At 51.4% G+C, this 17,418-nt stretch overlaps 1 protein-coding gene across 1 annotated transcript; it reads right to left on the bottom strand.

Moving 5' to 3' along the window:
• Window positions 1-9,265: 9,265 nt before the first annotated feature.
• Window positions 9,266-12,638, bottom strand: Wnt1 (Wnt family member 1). Its single transcript, XM_041642753.1, has 4 exons — window positions 12,141-12,638; window positions 11,255-11,508; window positions 10,321-10,586; window positions 9,266-9,857 (listed from the first exon to the last, which is right to left on the bottom strand). Exons 1-4 carry the CDS (start codon window positions 12,242-12,244, stop codon window positions 9,369-9,371), a joined length of 1,113 nt encoding a protein of 370 aa, XP_041498687.1. The 5' UTR covers window positions 12,245-12,638; the 3' UTR covers window positions 9,266-9,368.
• Between the last annotated feature and the right edge of the window lie 4,780 nt (window positions 12,639-17,418).

Raw genomic sequence — 17,418 nt, 5'->3', positions numbered from 1 at the left:
TGCCTGGGCTAGAAAGAGCAGAAATGGCAAGGCCTGCCTGGCAATGTGATAAAGAACTGGACTCTTGCATCAAATTCTGGGAGAAGCCTATCAAGGGAGATCCTAGTTTTATAAGATCCAGGGAAAGTCCATGGAGGAGATGACATTTAGATACAAATTAGAAAGGAACTTGGTTGGTGGTGCACACCTTTAATCCCAGCACTCAGGAGGCAGAGGCAGGCGGATCTCTGGGTGTTTTAAGGTCAGCCTGGTCTACAGAGTGAGTTCCAGGGCATCCAGGCAAAAATAAACATATATTTTAAAAAGAGAAAGACGCCAGGCATGGTTGCACTTTCCTGTAAACTGGAGGCAGAGATAGGAGAATGGTTGTAAGTTTGAGCCTAGCCTGGTTTACATAGTGAATTCCAGCCCAGTCCAGCCCATCAAGATTCTCTCTAAAAATGAAGGGGTCAGGGAGCACAACCCATCCCTGGGAGAGGAAGGTTGAAGGGCTCAGCAGTAGTATGGTGGCCTAGACAGTACAAAGTCCTGAGTTTGATTCTCAGCACTGAAAAATACAAATCCTAGGTTAGATAACAGCCACCCCCTTCGTGCAAGAACCATTTTGGGTCTTTAGGGTGTGAGGAAACACATGCCTTCTTACAGAGTTTGCCAAGGATGAAGTCAGAACCAGCCACCAAAGTTCTGGGAGAGAAGGAGAGAGAGAGGAATGGCTATAGGGTTCAGGGCCAGACCCTGGTAAGTAGTATCTTAGGCTGTCCCCATGGGGCCCTGTGGGTGGCAGGTTAGAGACTCCCTGCTGTGAAAATGACTTCTAAATCTAGCTGTGTCTGCTAGCCACCCAGCCTCCCGAAGGAGGCCACAACCATCCCCTCCTTGGAACTGCCTCTCTGATTGGGAGAAAAGACAGCAGGTGCAGGGGGACTACTTGATTAGGGGCACCAGATCTTAGGTTAACAGGGGACCCCAAACAGGGACTCTCAGATTCCCCAGCAGCCCAGTTCTTCCTTGAAATATTTTCTACCCCACACTTCTGTCATACTTGATAAGGTGTTAGGGAAGCCAGGAACCCTGTCCTTTTCAGATTTAGGAGAACTCGGAGGTGTCTTGAGGCTAGCTGGATAAGGAAACCCAGGCAGACACAAGTTGTAACTGCGACACCAGAGAGATCAGTGGTGTGGATGTGTTCTGGAGAGAGGAGAGGGGGGGCAGGAGAAACCGCTACCACAGGGAGGACTTGGGATGTGTGTAGAGTGTGTCCATGGAGGATAGGATAGTGGTCTTCCAGTATTAGTCATGTGTTCACTCGTCCATTTACCATGTGTGCCAGGAGCGCAGAAATCCAGTCATGCTTCTACCTTCAGGGAACTCACACATATACTAAAATTGGAGCCATAGGGAGGAGATCAGCATGGTGTCTGTGCAAGGGTGACATTCAAATTGGGGAATCCTACCAGCACATTAAATAGGATTGGGGAGTCATTCTGTGGATGGATGCTCCATCCATGCATCCAGTCATTCATGCATGCATCCATACATCCCACCTATCCATTTACTTATCTATCCATCGACTCAACTGATGGATATCCATCTGAGCCCCTCTCCATTTCCAGCTACCCATGCATCTATTTCCTCACCCACGAACCCATCCATTCATGGTTTAATGGGGCCCTATGATGCCCCCATCTCAGTGCTGGAAAGGATGGCACGGAGCTTGTGTCCTCAGCCATGTAACCTAGTCCATCACATACAAGGATGGCCAGTGGATGTCATCATGAATAGTCCCAACAGCAAAGCATTTCAGAGCTTAGACAGACAAGGGCGCTTTGCCAAGGGAAAATGGAAGAGTCTCCTGGGGGGTAGGGGTGTTTGAGGCAGTTCTCACCGAGATGAGGGAAGAGGTGAGTCCAGCATATGGGAAGACATATGGCTTCCACAGGGAACCAAGTCCCAGAGAAGAAAGAGGAACAGATCACAGAGAGCTTAGAGGTGAGAGCAAAGCTTCTGACCTTCAAAGGGGCAGAATAGACGCCTCTAGTTCCAGTTATCCCAGTTACTTGGGAGGGTTGAGAGTGGAGATATCTTGAGCCCAGGAATTCGAGGTCAACATGGGAAAGGCATTGAGACCCTAATCTGACCAAAGGAACGCAGGGACTTTTGTGAATGGATTTGAAAGAGAGATGACACATAGTTTCAAACTGGGAATATCTTCCTGTATTTCGGTGCTGAACATTTTCCTGATTCTTGATCACGACCCCTGCTGTGTCTTCTCTTTTTGGCTTGTTTTGGTTTTGCTGTGACAGTGGTGCTGGTACTCTACTTGAGACAGGGCCTCACTTACCTGGCTTACCTGGAACTTTCTATTTTAACCAAACTGAACTGGAACTCCCAGAGATCCACTTGCCTTTGCCTCCCAAATGCTGGGAGTAAAGGCCTGTGTCTGGCAACCTTTGTTGATTTTTTAAAAAATTATTTATTTTTATTTTATGTGCATTGGTGTTTTCTTTGCACATATGTTAGGTTGTCAGATCTCCTGGAACTGGAGTTACAGGCAGCTGTGAACCACTGTGTGGGTCCTGGGAATTGAACCTGGGTTCTCTGAAGAGAAGTCAGTGCTCTTAGCTGCTGAGCCATCTCTCCAGCTCCACCTTTGTTGTTTTTATTTTCATTTGAGTTTTTGCTGCTATCTGAGTTACTTAACAATAATGTTTGACTTTGTAGCCCCTAAGGCCGGGCATGGAACACATCCTCAGTAAGGATGGTGTAAGAAGGGGGTAATGAAGCCTGGGGATGTAACTATGTTGATAAGAGTACCTGTCTACCATGCACAAAGCCCCTCATCTGGTCCCCAGAACTCTATACACGGCATGGCTGCCCCACAAATCCTAGCACTCAGGAGGTACAGGCAAAAGGATCAGGTATTCACCGTTATCCTCAGCACATAGGAAACTTGAGGCCAGCCTGGGATGCATGATACGCTCCTTTCAAACAAAATGGAGGGATGATTTAAAATAAAAACTGTAAAAGTAGCCCTGCCATGACAAGGTAACATAAAGGAGGATGGTTGCCGTTCAGACACCGCCTGCAGCTTTATCTTCTCAACCAATGCCTCCAGAAGCTCTCCCATATCTACCGCAAGGTGGCGCTGCTCGAACTTTAGCTCTGAGATCTGCCAGGATCCTTAGCGCTTCAGCGGGTCAGTTGCCCAGCCAGGACTGTCCAGGAATGATGTAGACAACTCTTTCTACCAAGTACTAGATGGATGAAGAGCCCGAGGATAGCTGTTTAAGAGAAGATCCAACAGACCTCAACTTCTATGCAACTACTGGCCTGATCTATCCTGTTAGGCTAGGTATAATATTAGAATCTTGTAAAAATAACAGTGACCAAAACATAATTTCTGCCCTCAAGAATCTCACGTCCTAATCTCACTCAAGTCTTCCCGTTTTTATTATACCTTAAACACACACACACACACATCACATAAGCACCCACATGTCATACACATACCGTATGAACACACACACTTGCTCCCAAGGACCCAGAAAACCATCTTTATATGACATCTATCTTTGGAACCACTCACATATCTACGCTAGTTTTTTTTTTTAAGATTTATTTATTTATTATGTATACAGTATTCTGTCTGCATGTATGCCTATAGGCCAGAAGAGGGCACCAGACCTCATGACAGATGGTTGTGAGCCACCATGTGGTTGCTGGGAATTGAACTCAGGACCTTTGGAAGAGCAGGTAATGCTCTTAACCACTGAACCATCTCTCCAGCCCTCTACGCTAGTTTTTATTTAACCGTCACATTGGTGTGGATGTGGGGGATAGTCTGACTCTGGACTGCTTCTTCCCAGGGTGGCTCTTCACCTGCCCTTCTGCTCCCCATCACACCCACCCTTTCTGTTCTTTTTAGCCTTCTCCAACAAACCCACAGCCACTCTGTCAGCTCTGGTAGCTTCTGAGTACACCTAGTAGGGAATAGTATGCCTCCCAGTACTCCAGAGTCCTGTTGACTACAGGGGCACCTTGATGCCACCTACCCAGAAAGAAGGAGTGCCAGCCTGGCTGTGGGTCCAGGGCTCTGTATGACAAATCTGTTTGCTTTCTTTTCTCACCTACTTTAGGAGAATCAGGGGTTTCTTCGCAACACAACTCCAGTGGTGGTGGCTTTGGGAGACACTACTTGAAGGTGGAACCTTATGGAACATCGTCCATTTTCCCAACATGCTCCAGGGCCCATCTTAGCCCTTGGCGCGTTTTGGAGAGGAAGGGAGGGAGGGTTGGTGCTGAGAGTGGGAGCCAGGCCCATCGAGGTCCCAGGAGTGAATGCGGCATTGTTGGCCAGGCCAGAGTCACAGATAATTACCTCAATTAGTGACAATGGGAGAGTAATAAATACAGGCTTAGTGTCTCCTACCCCACCAGGGCTCCGAAGATTAATCCAGGCTGACGGGCGGGCCCTGAAAGGCGTGATGGACAATTCATTAAACTCCCCAAATGCCGCACAACCTGGGCGTGAAGGCTGAGTTAGCCCCCTGGGGGCTGCGCCTTTGTCCTGATTGTGTGTCTCCGCCACAGCAGAGCCGAGCAGCCCCCAGAGAGCCGGGAGGTGAGTGGGGCTCCCTGAGCCCGGCCAGGCAGAGGGGGGATTAGGCCTCGGTCTGGCCCTGGTTGCCCTGGCACACTGGCCCGGCCTGACAGGAATGTCCGTCGGGGGGAGCGGGCCGAGCGGAGGGGCGGGGCCGACAAGGTGGAGTAAGGGGGGCACACAAAACCAGGGGCAGGAGGAGTTAATTAGACGCCAGCCGAGGAGGGCGAGGGGCCACAATAGGGCTGAAGGGCCGCCAGGGACGGCCCCTTCACTTCCGAGGATTAATAGGGAGGAAGAAGTAGGGAGGGGTTCAGCCCTGGAAGAGGAGGGCTTGCCCCTCTTGCCTAGATGGGCACCTACTTAGCAAAGTGGCTGGGAGGCTCTAGTAGCCTGGGTGGGTACCCTCAGCATCCCACAGAATGGCTCTCCCTTCCTACCTGCTGGTACACTGCAGCCTTGGAGAGATAAATGGGAAGAGAGAGATCTCATCTACCAGGAAAAGTTAGGCAGGCAATGCAATGAGGGATCTTATTCTCAGCTCCTTTTATCCAGCGCCTCATATAACCTACTCCAAGACAGTGCTAATGCTAGATAGCCAACCTCCCCTCCACTGAGGATGCCACCAGGCTAAAGGCAGAGCACCCTGGATGCAGGCCAGACTGGGACCGATGTGAACACACAGGAATAGAATGTGCATGTGTGCATTTGTGACAGCAGTTGTATGTGCACACCTTGGGATATGGCCTGCTAGTGAGCGAGTGAATGAATGATTAAACTATGAATGAATGAATGATTGAACTGTTTTATTAAGGGCGTAAGGAAAAGAAGCAACAACCCAGGATTGCACCTTGACCCTGAGTGCCCAGCAGAGTCCTTTCAAGCTAGACTTATGCTCTCAATACCAGGGAGGGTGGGGAACCCCACGAGTGCGGTAAACAAATGTCTAAATGTACGTGGAACAGTGGTGGTTCATTCATCTGGGAAAGGTCTAAACAAACAAGCAAACAAACAAACAAACAAACAAATGTTGCAGTAGCTGGTTGGAAGTCCCACTTCCTCCCTGGCCTCAGGGAAGAGGGCAGCCCTGGTTCCTCCCTAGGTGCCACCCCACCCTGCCCCCTCCCAGGGGATGACAGGAGAGCGAGTTGGCGGCAGTTCCCTGGGCATATTTATAACCTGCTGCTCTCTCACCAACCCAGCGTGTCTGCTTTTAGCCCAGACGGGGGAGGGGGCAAGGGGGTGGTCTGTCTCATGCTGGGCCCTGGCTGGGTGTGGAAAAAGTGAGTGAAGATGGGTGGTGGGTAGCTCTGCATGGATATTCCTGCTCACACCACAGCCCAACAGCTTATTTTCTCCTCGTTTTGTTATTTTTCTCCCTCTGGCCTGGAGGAGAGGACTGAGCCTGCCTGGGGCCATAGGGAAGGGGGGCTGGACCCGAGGGTATTTGCAGCCCCACTGACGGAGTTTTTCCAAGGTGCAAGGGTAGGGTGTTCGTGGAGTTGGCTTGCTGACCCCCCAGGGACTGCGCAGCACAGCCCGCTGCCTGTCTCGGTCTTCTCAGCTTTTCCTCCACCCTGGGATATTTCAGGACCAGTCCTTACAACATTTACTGAAGTCAGCTTTGTGTCCAGGGTCCTTGGCAGCCTCACCTCCCTGCTGTGTATTTGTGTGGCACCTGAAGGTCAGAGGTGGGTGGAAGCTGCAGGAAGTTTCCTCGGGCACATTCCCAATGACGAGGGATGACAACTGTCTTATCTTAGGCCATCAGGCATCACCTGGTGTTTTGGGCCCTGAGACTCTCTCTAGGTACAGCCCTCGCCAGATCCTGACCCCATATCTGCCGGATAAACCGATTCTAGCTCAGAGAGATAACGCAGGTGACACTCAGTTCTAGGCTGTACTTATAGAACCCACAGCCCTTTTACCTCACCTCCACCAAGTGCTGAGGCTCAGACCCAGGTCCGCACAATGCTCCACCTTGATGCACACTCCCATCCCTGCGCATTCTCTCTTAGGACTGAGCCTTATTCTGTATTTTACTACGGTAGCCTTCTTCCAAATTCCAGCCCCTGGAAAAGAAGGGTGTTTGCCATGCTGAAGGCCAGGGTACTGGTCTGTCTTCCAATTTTCTGTGTACACAGAGGGCCTTCTTGGCGAAGTTGTTTCCCTGTCTGGATCTCTGACTTGCACATCACCACATTGCCAGCATTTGACATACGGCTGGTATGGAAAAGGTATCAGTAATTGTCCACATGACCCAAGCCGTAACAAATACTGTCTCATTTAAACCTTATCACCTGCTTAAAGGACAATGGTGACTATCCCCAATTAGCAGTCAGGGCAACAGAGACTAAGAAAGCAAGAGATATGTTGAATACCTATTTAGGAACACACGCGCACACACACACACACAGATGTGCACAGCACACACACACACACACACACACAGAGAGAGAGAGAGAGAGAGAGAGAACACAGGACCCCAGTTTCCAGGTCCCACTCCTGGAGTTAAGAATTAGGTGAGTGTAATTGGAGACTGGCCTGGGTTTTCCCACCCTGTTGCTTCTCCCTAATACTGGGCATTGTCTAGCAGTGACCCAAGCTTACACACAGCATACACACATACCCTGGGACAGCCCATTAACTTCTTACTTAAGGATAATTGAGGAGTTATTAGTTCTTCTTGGGTTAGGATTGACTCTTCGCTGCTGGATGACCTTCGTTGGAAAACCAGGGCCTTTTAGATCCTGCTCCCCAAAGTTGGATCCACTCATCAGACCTGAGATGGTTCCAGCTTTGCCAATGAGGAGAAAGGGAAAGGAATGTCACTGCAGGGTTGAGAACCAAGGGGGTCATAGTTTATTCCCTCCAGAGAGTAGTGGTAGCCTTCAAAGACAGCAAAGGACTCTGGGAAGAGGAAGAAACTCTCAAGTAGACCAAGACCAGTTATTGCTCTTGCAAAGGTATTCTGGTAGCTTCCATTGCTGTCTTTCTGGTCCCCTCTTGTGGGGAAGAGGCTATGGCGAAGAGCAGGCAGTAGAGTTTAAGAAGGATTCCTGTTCCCTTATCAGGGATATGGGTATAGTTTGCCGAGAAAGGCAGGAAGACAGGATTGGAGTCGGGTGTCCTGCAGGTACTGTTAATAAGGGAACCTTCATTCTGGTTCTCTGTGGGAGTTGTTAGCTTAATGATTTGTCTGTGGACCAATCACTCTTGGGTTTCCTTTCGGTGGCACTACTTTAAGGCTCACTCCAGTTTGGATACTAATGCCCTCTGCTCCTTTCTTCTTTTTTGCTAGTGTCCCTAAGCTTTCTGGTCCAGGTCTAGGCCCTGAGACTTGTTATCCGGATCTTCCTTACCTCAAGGCTAGAGTTGAGATACTCATAGGAGGCTCCAAGTCTTATAGGAAATGTGTGGGAGATATGTCTTTCCACTACTCCAGCAAAAGAGACATCTATCTCAGGGACAATGGCACCCTTCCGCTTGGGCTTTTCTTTCTGTTCTTCAGGCCTTGGTCACAGCCATCATTCCATTGCAGCTATCTCCAGGCTTTTTCAGGTAGGAGACGACACTGTTGGTCTGCTGAGTGTCCATCAAGTTGCGGCATGTGTCAGCTGCTGCCGGAATAGTAGGGAGAGCCCTGCAAGGGCTCCTGGGCAGGAGACCTGGATCCCTAGTGGCCCCAGTTAGGGTCATCCAAGGGTCAGACCCTCTGGGTCCTCTTTCAGGGCCAGGAAAGGAGTTCTTCAACAATATATCTCTTCTATCTGGTTAAGAAAAATGAGTATCCTGGAGGGCAAGCAGACACTGTAAACCATGCTGTGTTCTGGATTCAAGGAACAGAGTCATTGATAAAAATAGTGATTTTATTCTTCAGAGAAAGATACATTGGTGGGGGCGAAGGGCCACTAACAGCTACAGTGGAAGGAAATACTGATCCAGTGGGCAAGGGCATCTTTGAGAAACCGGGTGAAAGACAAGAGGTTGGATAACAACAAGGTGGAGGGCAGAACAGAGGAGTAGGGGTGAAGGTGTTCTCTGCAAGCCAGGCTGGGACCCAGCACAATAAATAGTTTTATTTACATAACCAAACTCGTGGCTTTGTATCCACGTTTCAGTGCAAATTATTTACACACTGATGAGGAGGCAGGACAGGAAGGGGTGGGAGGTGGCTGAGGGAGGCATGGTTTGCAGCTGTTCAGTGGCTCCATAACAGACTAGGAGAACTGAGGTTTTTCTGCTGGGTTTCCTAACCTCATTTCCCACATCACCACAGCCGCCCTCCCTTTCACCTTGGAATCTACAGGTGGAAGGGGAAAGACCCTGACACCCAGGTGTCTTGGCTGGGGACTGGAAGGGCCTTGGAAGGACTGGAAGGACGCTGAGAGACTGGAAGACAAGGGAATAGAAAGGTCATGGGCACAATACAGCAGGGACTGCAACATCTCATAGCTGACTCCCATTCCCCCAGGAGAAGAGAAACCTCCTCTCACCCCTTGGCCAAGTAGGGGGCAGTGCAACAAGGGGTCTCCCACGAAGAGGGAGGTAGGTAGGTTGGGGCAGGGCCCTCAGGATGGCAAAAGGGTTAGTGCTGCCTCAGGCAAGTGGTTTAAGAAGCCCCCAGGTAGGAGGTGGGAGAGATGGGTCACTGTGAACCTCGGGAATGTGCTGGGGGTGCTGGGGTGGGCGAATAGGGTGGGTCTTGAGTACCAGCGAGTTTGTCAGGAGTGAGAGAACTGAAGAGAGTTCCTGAAGGTGCAGTGCCTCATAGACACTCGTGCAGTACGCGCGTGTGCGTGCAGTTGCGGCAGCTGACGTGGCAGCACCAATGGAAGGTGCAGTTGCAACGCTCGGTGACGCGCTGCGTGCGCGTGCGGTGGCCCCGGCCACAGCACAGCAGCTCGCAGCCGTCCAGCGCGGGAGACGAGCTATTGCAAGCACGCCCGGCTGTGCCGACTGTGCCCAGGCGCCCGCTGTATGTGCAGAAGTTGGGCGATTTCTCGAAGTAGACAAGGTCGTGAGGGGAGGGCGGCTTGTGCGCGGGGTCTTCTGGCTCCAGGCGCAGCAGCTCAGCCCGCGAAGCGCGGTTGTTACCCCGGTTGCCGTAAAGGACGCGGGAGGCGCCATCGAAGCGGTCGCGCAGCACGTCGCCCACAGCGCGCAGCGTGGGCAGCCGCATCCAACACGTGCGCACCGTGCATGAACCGGACATCCCGTGGCATTTGCACTCCTGTCGCATTTCAGAGAACACGGTCTGGGGGAGGAGGGAAGGAAAAGTATCGCAGGGTCAAAGTTAACATCTCATACACCCTCACCCACTCCACTTCCCCCGCCCTCGTCAGTGGATGCTGTGGAAACTTTAGCCAAGGTCCAGGTGTAACAAAGCCCAGGGGAGGGGAGGTGAGAAATAGCTTGCTGAGATGTGGATACTTGGCCAAGCTCTGCTCCATCCACATCAGTGAGTCAGTTTTACTTTAAACAAGTGTGCAATGGAGCCATAGCAATACATCCTATATGTTGTTTAGCCTGTTAACCTAATCTAGTCTGTCATCAGATCAGGGATCCCTTTGCCCTCAGCCACCACCTCTTCTCCGTCTTCCCTGCGAGACTCCCACTCCCTCAGGAAGCCCTCTCCGTGTGCCTCTGGCCTCATCCTGGACCTTTACGGCACTCCACCCCCGCCCCTGCCGCTGGCTCCAGCGCACAACCGGACGTACCGTGCGCCCTGCCTCGTTGTTGTGAAGGTTCATGAGGAAGCGCAGATCCCGCCCCTTCTCCCCAGAGTCCACGAATTCTCGGCCGAAGAGGCGGCCGAAGTCGATATTGTCGCTGCAGCCCCCCCAATGCCAGTCGGGGCCCCCAGGGCCGCGCCGCCGGTAATCACAGGTGCAAGACTCAATGGAGCCCTCGGAGCAGGAGCGCGCCACCGAATGTGTGACCCCGGCGGAGGTGATTGCGAAGATAAATGCTGTTTCCCGGCAGCCTGTGGGTGAAGTGACCCCGCACCAGTTGAGAGAACGCGTGGGGCAGAGTCAGCACCCTCTTTGGAAGGTTTGGTACCCTACAGTCCAACACCCGGACACTCGGCCCTTGGAGTCCTGAAAACCCGACAGGCCAAAGTGCTGAAAAGCTGGTCTCCAGGTCTCATAGAAAAAGCAGGTGCGCGTGCGTGAATCCATGAACACACTCCTCACCGTGCTTTACTGAGACTCGGATCTGGAGCGTAAATGGGACAGCTCCAAAGAAGATATCCCAAGTAGATCAACTTCGCATAGCCAAGATCTCGGGCGGTGTTGGAGGTGCAAACTTTGCTGAGTGCAAAGCACAACCCTGACCCTCAGCGAAAAGTTTCCCAAGGCACCTCTGAGGGAGGCTGGAAAAGGGCAACCGTCGCCCAGTGCCCACGATCCGGAATTCCCTTTCCGTGGGTCAGTGGCTCAGCAAAGTTAAAGATCATGCCCAAAATGCGTAGCTGGAAAGAACCTGGTGCCTAAGTCTGACCTACATTAGCACAGGGCATCAGGCCATCCTCAGGTTGATCGCGGAGCCCTGCGACGTCTGAGACGTCTTCCCTGCATTCGCCCGCCCATGCCCTGGAGCTGACCCTGCTTTTCCCCTAATCCCGGAAGCGTAGCTTTCCTGGGCACCCACCTCGGTTGACGATCTTGCCGAAGAGGTGGGGCCCCGGAGCAGTAGGGCAGTTCCAGCGGCGGTTCCGGAATTGCCACTTGCACTCTCGCACTGCGCTCTGCAGCCCTCCACTCACGCTGTGCAGGATCCCCGGGTTCTGGCGGATCAGTCGCCGCTGCTTGCGGCTCAGTAGCTGCAGACTGGGCTCTAGGACCAGCTGCAGACTCTTGGAATCCGTTAGCAGGTTTGTCGAGGAGGCTATGTTCACGATGCCCCTGGAGGGATGCATAAGGGCTCAGTCTGGGGAAGGGGACCTGAACATTAACCGTGCGGACTGTACCAACCCTGTCCTCGCCTGGGCCTATGTGCCTAAGGAGAGCCCCGGGCTCTTGAGTTTGGTAGAACTGAGCCCCCAGGAGCCCTAGGTTTAGTGAGTGGACAGGGAAGGCACTATGAGTCCATGCATGGCTTCCTTAGCTCTTCCATCTTCCTTCAAGGCAGCCCCTGAGAGGAATTGAGCCTGCAGCCTTTGCCCACCTTGAAATGTTTAGGAATCCCATCTTCTTGTCCCCTCTTTTCCAGGCTAGTAACTGGTTCTTTGATTCAGGACCCGAGGGACACCTAAATACCCATCAGAGTGAGCCTGGACCTGGTGCTCAGTGGGAAAGGATTCTATTAGATGGGGGTGGGCTCTGGTGTATCTGGACTTCTACTTGCAAATGACTTGCCCCTCTTCAGCAGAGCTGGTCTTTGGGTTAGTTTTAGGTGAGAGCACCCTGGATGTGGTGAAGTCATGGTGCAGGCGGGAGTCTGTGGGTTGGTGATCCTCACAGCGTGGGAGCTGGGTAGGGCCGGTTCCTGGCTCTGTGCCCCAGAACAAGTGGCGACCCCATACTGGCTCACTTACCACCATCGGCCACTGCTGTTGGCGGCCAGGGCTGCGGGCAGGGCGGTCAGTGCCAGTAGCAACGTAGCAGAAACCCAGCTGGGCAGCAGCACCCAGAGCCCCATGGCCTGCCTGGCCTTGCCGGTTCTGTGCTGCAGTTCTGGCGACTTTGGTTGCTGCCCGCGACGGTGGGACTGGACGCGGCGGTGAGGGCAGTGGTGCGAGTTCGCAGGCTGGATCTAGTAACTCTGGAGGCCGGCCGCAAGCAGCATGGTTTGCTGCCCTGGCTGTTGGGCTGAAGCAGCCACTGCGGGAGGCACCGCCTCTTATAGTTGCGGCTCTGACTGCAATGACGAGAAGAGGCTGCCCCTCCGGGCCGCACTATGGCACCAGGGCGCACCGGTCAGGGCCACAGACAATGAGTAGCGAGCAAAGTTGTGGCTCTAGCCAGTATGAGCAAAGAGCTGACGGACTAGCCATCGGGGCTCACCCCCGCCCCCTGCCTGGTGGCCCCCGCCTCCAGGTCTGCACTGGCCGCCGACCCCTCCCCTTGGGGATGGCCTCCCACGCGCGCCCGCCTCACTCCGGAGCACGTCGGGGACCAGTATCCGCCAGGGGGCGCGGAGACAAAGTGCTTAGTGACAACCTGTCTGTAGTCTGGATTGCCTCCCCACGCGCGCGTGGTGGGGCTGTCCCATCGATGTCATCCTGTGTCCCCCCCCCCCACACACACACACTATGGTCCTTTCCCTTCCTTCTCCTGAATGGCGGGATGAAAGCTGTGTGGTCTGGCCAGCGACGTCCCAAGAGATGCTTCCTTGTCCAGGAACCCCGACGGCAGGACAGAGAAGGAAAAGAGGGAGACAGCACATGGGTGGAGCTGTGGTCAGGGATTCCCGGGCGTGGGGTGTAGGGGTAGGCTGATCAAACTGAGCTAGTGGTGAAGAGAAACTCATAACCGTGCAGCAGTTTGCGTTATGTGGGCTAGGAGAGCGCAAGTGCCTGGGTGTCACAGTGTGAGGTCGAGAGGAAATAAATATCTGTTCCAAGGTGCACGCTCCTGTGCTCTAGCGTATCCAGAAACTTCTAAAGAAGGACGTTTGAGCCCTTTCCAAATAATTGTGTTAGCTGGCTCAGGACAGGGAGATCATGAAGTCATTTTTGCTACAGTCACCATTTAAAGCAGTGTATCAGAAAGGAGGTGGGGGCTGTGGAAGGAGAGGTCCAGAAGCCTGACTCAGCGTGTCTGGATTGTGTTTGCAGGTGGGTGGATGAGTGTGTGTGTGTAGGGTGGATTAACTATGTGCATGTATGTGTCATTCTGTCACTTTGGGTCCCTTGTGTCATATTATGGTGTGTCACTCTATGGCATGTGTCAACCTGTGTGTGTCACTAGCAGAGGGAGTCATGGAGATGAGCCAGGCTGGTTTCTCGGGCAACTAGACTCAGAAAGGATGGAGCAGAGGAGCAATTGTCAGGTAATGCTGAGGACTGGGAAGAAAGAATGCTCCTGAAAGGAACCTGCAGCAGCAGGTTTGTTTTGTTTTTGTTCTTGCTGCTGGTTTTGTGACAGGATCTTGCCATGTCACCCTACCTAACATGGAATTTTAATGTAGTCGCCTGGCTGCTGGGACGTGTGCCACCCTACCTGCCTAGCTCAAGATCAAGGAATGTGGGGGCCTGGAGAGATGACTCAGTGGTTTAGAGCACCGGCTGCTCTTCCAGAGGCTCCAGCCTCCGCTCTGGGGACCCATGTGGTGGCTCACAGCCACCTGTAACTCCAGTTCCCGGGTCTGGCGCTGTCTGAACCCCACTGGCACCAAGCACACACAGGTGCATGTACATACACACAGGCAAAGCACTTGCACATACATAAAATAAATATTTTTTTAATTAAAGATTAGCAAATTTTTGCCTCCCATGCATGTGCTTTTCACTGGATTTTTCTCCCAAATTTCTGCAGTACCCCAAAACGCTGTTGTTTCCCCACTCTCACCCCAGTGCCTGTAACTCTTCTTTCCCAAGACTCTAATTACCTTCAGAGTTGTGGTAGCCTGGGATTTCCAGGCTGCTGTTCCCTATGTGGGATACAAGAGGGCACTGCCCACTTGAATATCATGTCCCACTACCACACACAGAAGCTCCACCCCTGGAGGATCTAATCTTTTCCCTCTCTTCCACTTTATAGAGGAAACAATTGACGAGGCAGTGGTTCCAGGTTCCAGGTCCCAGCTAATAAATGAAGCAATGTTAAAGCTGTGTTCCCAGGCACTGGGGTAGAGTGCTTGCCTGGCATGTATAATGCCCTGGGTTAGATCCCGAGTACTACAAAAACCAGGAGTGGGCCAGGCAGTGGTGGCGCACGCCTTTAATCCCGGCACTCAGGAGGCAGAGGCAGGTGGATCTCTGTGAGTTCAAGGCCAGCCTGGTCTACAGAGTGAGTTCCAGCACAGGCCCCAAAGCTACAGAGAAACCCTGTCTTGAAAAACCAAAGAACAAACAAAGGAAACCAGGAATAAACCCAGCACTCAGGAGGCAGAAAGATCAGAAGTCCAAGGTTATCCTCCGCATCCTTGCATACAGAAGACATTCTCAAAACACAAGAGCAGTACCAGGCATGGAGGCGCACGCCTTTAATCCCAGCAGCTGAGAGGTAGAGGCAGGCTGAGTTCTGTGAGTTCAAGACCAGCATAGTCTACATAGCAGATTCCAGGATAGTCAAGGCTTCACAAAGAAACCCTATCTCAAAAAGTAGAGAGAGAGAGAGAAAGAGAGAGAGAGAGAGAGAGAGAGAGAGAACTTGCTGCTCTCCAGAGGACCTGAGTTTGTTTCCCAGCACCCAAGCCAAGTTCCAGCTTCTTCTTCTCGACTCCAAGGGCATCCACATGTGAATGTGCACACATGTACAAGCACATATACATTATATACATAAGTGAAAAGCAGGTGAAAGTGCTTGCTGGCAAACCAGATGACCCAAATTCAATCCCTGGGATTGATGAAAGGAGAGCTGACTTTAAAAACTTTTAATCTCTACATGTGTACACACACACTCTAAATAAATACATGCAATCAGACCAGCTAGGCATGGTGGAGCATGCCTATGATCCCAGCACTTGGAACTATGATATAATAAGATGGCTCTAGGGTTTATCTGCGTAGCAGCTCTAGCTGTCCTGGAACTAGCTCTGTAGACCAGGCTGGCCTCGAACTCACAGAGATCCACCTGCCTCTGCCTCCTGAACCAGATTAAGGGCCCCTATTACTGCCACTACTGCTCAGTTTAATGGCCCCAAATTTGAGACAACCCTAAGGTAGGTAGCAAGATCCCACCTCAAACAACAACAAATTAATAATTAATGAAAAAGTAGTAAGTAAATCTCAGACCAACTCCGTCTGGTGGTACATGCCTGCCAGATCCAGAACTTGGAAGGCTGAGGCAGGAGGATTAAAAAGTCTTGCAGAAAATAAAACAAAACAAAAACCCAAAAAAACCACCAGGCATGGAGGCGCACGCCTTTAATCCCAGCACTCGGGAGGCAAAGGTAGCAGATCTCTGTGAGTTCGAGGCCAGCCTGGTCTACAGAGCAAGTTCGGTACCAACACAGCCATCTGGGGTACATAGTAAAATCCTATCTCAAATTCAAAAGCAAGCCCAGTGGTATTTTGTGGGGAAAGGAGAGGGTCTTTTTGTTTAATTTTTTATGTATGTATTTTGCCTGCATGTTGCATATGTGTGTGCAGTGTGCAGTGTCCTATTGCATATGTGTGTGCAGTGTGCAGTGTCCTCAATGGCCAGAAGGGGCTTTCAGATTCCCTGGAACTGGAAGTACAGATGGTTGTGAGCCGTTATGTGGGTGCCGGGAACCAAACCCCAGTCCTCTGCAAGTGCTCTTAAATGCTGAGCCTCTTTTACTATTTATTTGTTGAGATAAGGTCTTCACGTAGCCTATGCTAGCCTCAAATTCAGTTATAGTCTAAGCTGTCCTGAACTTCTGACCTCCCTGCCTCCGCCTCTGAAGAGGAGATTAGAGGTATGCTCCCCTAGGGCTGACAGCCCGGAGTATTTTTTTTTAAATATTTATTTCTTTATTATGTATACAATATTCTGTCTGTGTGTATGCCTGCAGGCCAGAAGAGGGCACCAGACCTCATTACAGATGGTTGTGAGCCACCATGTGGTTGCTGGGAATTGAACTCAGGACCTCTGGAAGAGCAGGCAGTGCTCTTAACCTCTGAGCCATCTCTCCAGCCCCAGCCCAGAGTATTTGAACTCAAACCCTATGTAGGTCCTTTCTACCTATCAGCGGCTCAGTGGGTTGCCAGTCTGCAGCAGAGCAGGCTGAGGTCCCTTTTCAGAATTGATGCAGAAAGAAACTGAGTTTTAGGTCTTGCCTGCCACCCTTTTGGGACCTCTTGTTTCCATCTCTTCTGGCTTTTAGTATGGTGTCTGACTAGATCACCTAGGTCTGATTCCAAAGAACTTGGCTCCCAGAATTGATTGGGCTTTCCCACTGAAGTGCGAATCACCCTAAGGAAGAAATGACCAGTACATTTAGTTACTGTTCCTGGGGCACTTGCCTTTCATTGATTTCTTAAAATCACCTTTGTGTGGGGGTCTGTGTGAAACACCATCACATGCATATCAGAGAACAACTTGTAAGAGTTGGTTCTCTCCTTCGATTATACAAGTCCCAGGGTCATTAAACTTGGTGGCAGTTTCCTTTGCTCACTGAGTCATCTCACTAGGTGCGAATGTTTTAAAATGAGATCTACATTAACCCAAGGGAAGCTTGGTGGAGTCATTGTTTGTGTTTAAAGGAAGTGTCCTTCCTGGACCCCATCTTAGCCTAGTGTACTTGCTTCCTCCCAAGACTCCTTCCTGAGGGTTAATATGGAGGGGTCAAGCATCTTACACAGGTCTAAAAGCTAGGAGTTTCTGCAAATATGCCCCACATAAATAGGTCAAAGGAATGAACAATATACATGGGTAACCTGACTTTGTACCCAAGAAATTTCTGGGAGCTGGAGAGATGGTTCAGAGGTTAAGAACACTGGCTGCAGGCTGGAGAGGTGGCTCAGCGGTTAAGAGCATTGCCTGCTCTTCCAAAGGTCCGGGGTTCAATTCCCAGCAACCACATGGTGGCTCAAAACCATCTGTAATGAGGTCTGGTGCCCTCTTCTGGCCTGCAGACATACACACAGAAAGAACATAATAAGCAAACAAACAAACAAATATTAAAAAAAAGAATACTGGCTGCTCTTCCAGAGGTCCTGAGTTCAATTCCCAGCAATCACATGG

This window comes from Microtus oregoni, unplaced genomic scaffold (genome assembly GCF_018167655.1).
Source record: "Microtus oregoni isolate MIOR12 unplaced genomic scaffold, Mior012 000077F_ref0000221, whole genome shotgun sequence".
Taxonomy (NCBI): domain Eukaryota; kingdom Metazoa; phylum Chordata; class Mammalia; order Rodentia; family Cricetidae; genus Microtus; species Microtus oregoni.
This window is presented reverse-complemented; position numbering and strand designations above follow the sequence as displayed.

Excerpts from the sequence above, each read along its gene's own strand:
- Wnt1 (XM_041642753.1), bottom strand. The coding sequence starts at position 12,244 with ATGGGGCTCTGGGTGCTGCTGCCCAGCTGGGTTTCTGCTACGTTGCTA. Across the intron at positions 11,509-12,140 it reads AACAGCAGTGGCCGATGGTG|GGGCATCGTGAACATAGCCT; the intron begins GTAAGTGAGCCA and ends GCATCCCTCCAG. Across the intron at positions 9,858-10,320 it reads ACAACGAGGCAGGGCGCACG|ACCGTGTTCTCTGAAATGCG; the intron begins GTACGTCCGGTT and ends CTCCTCCCCCAG.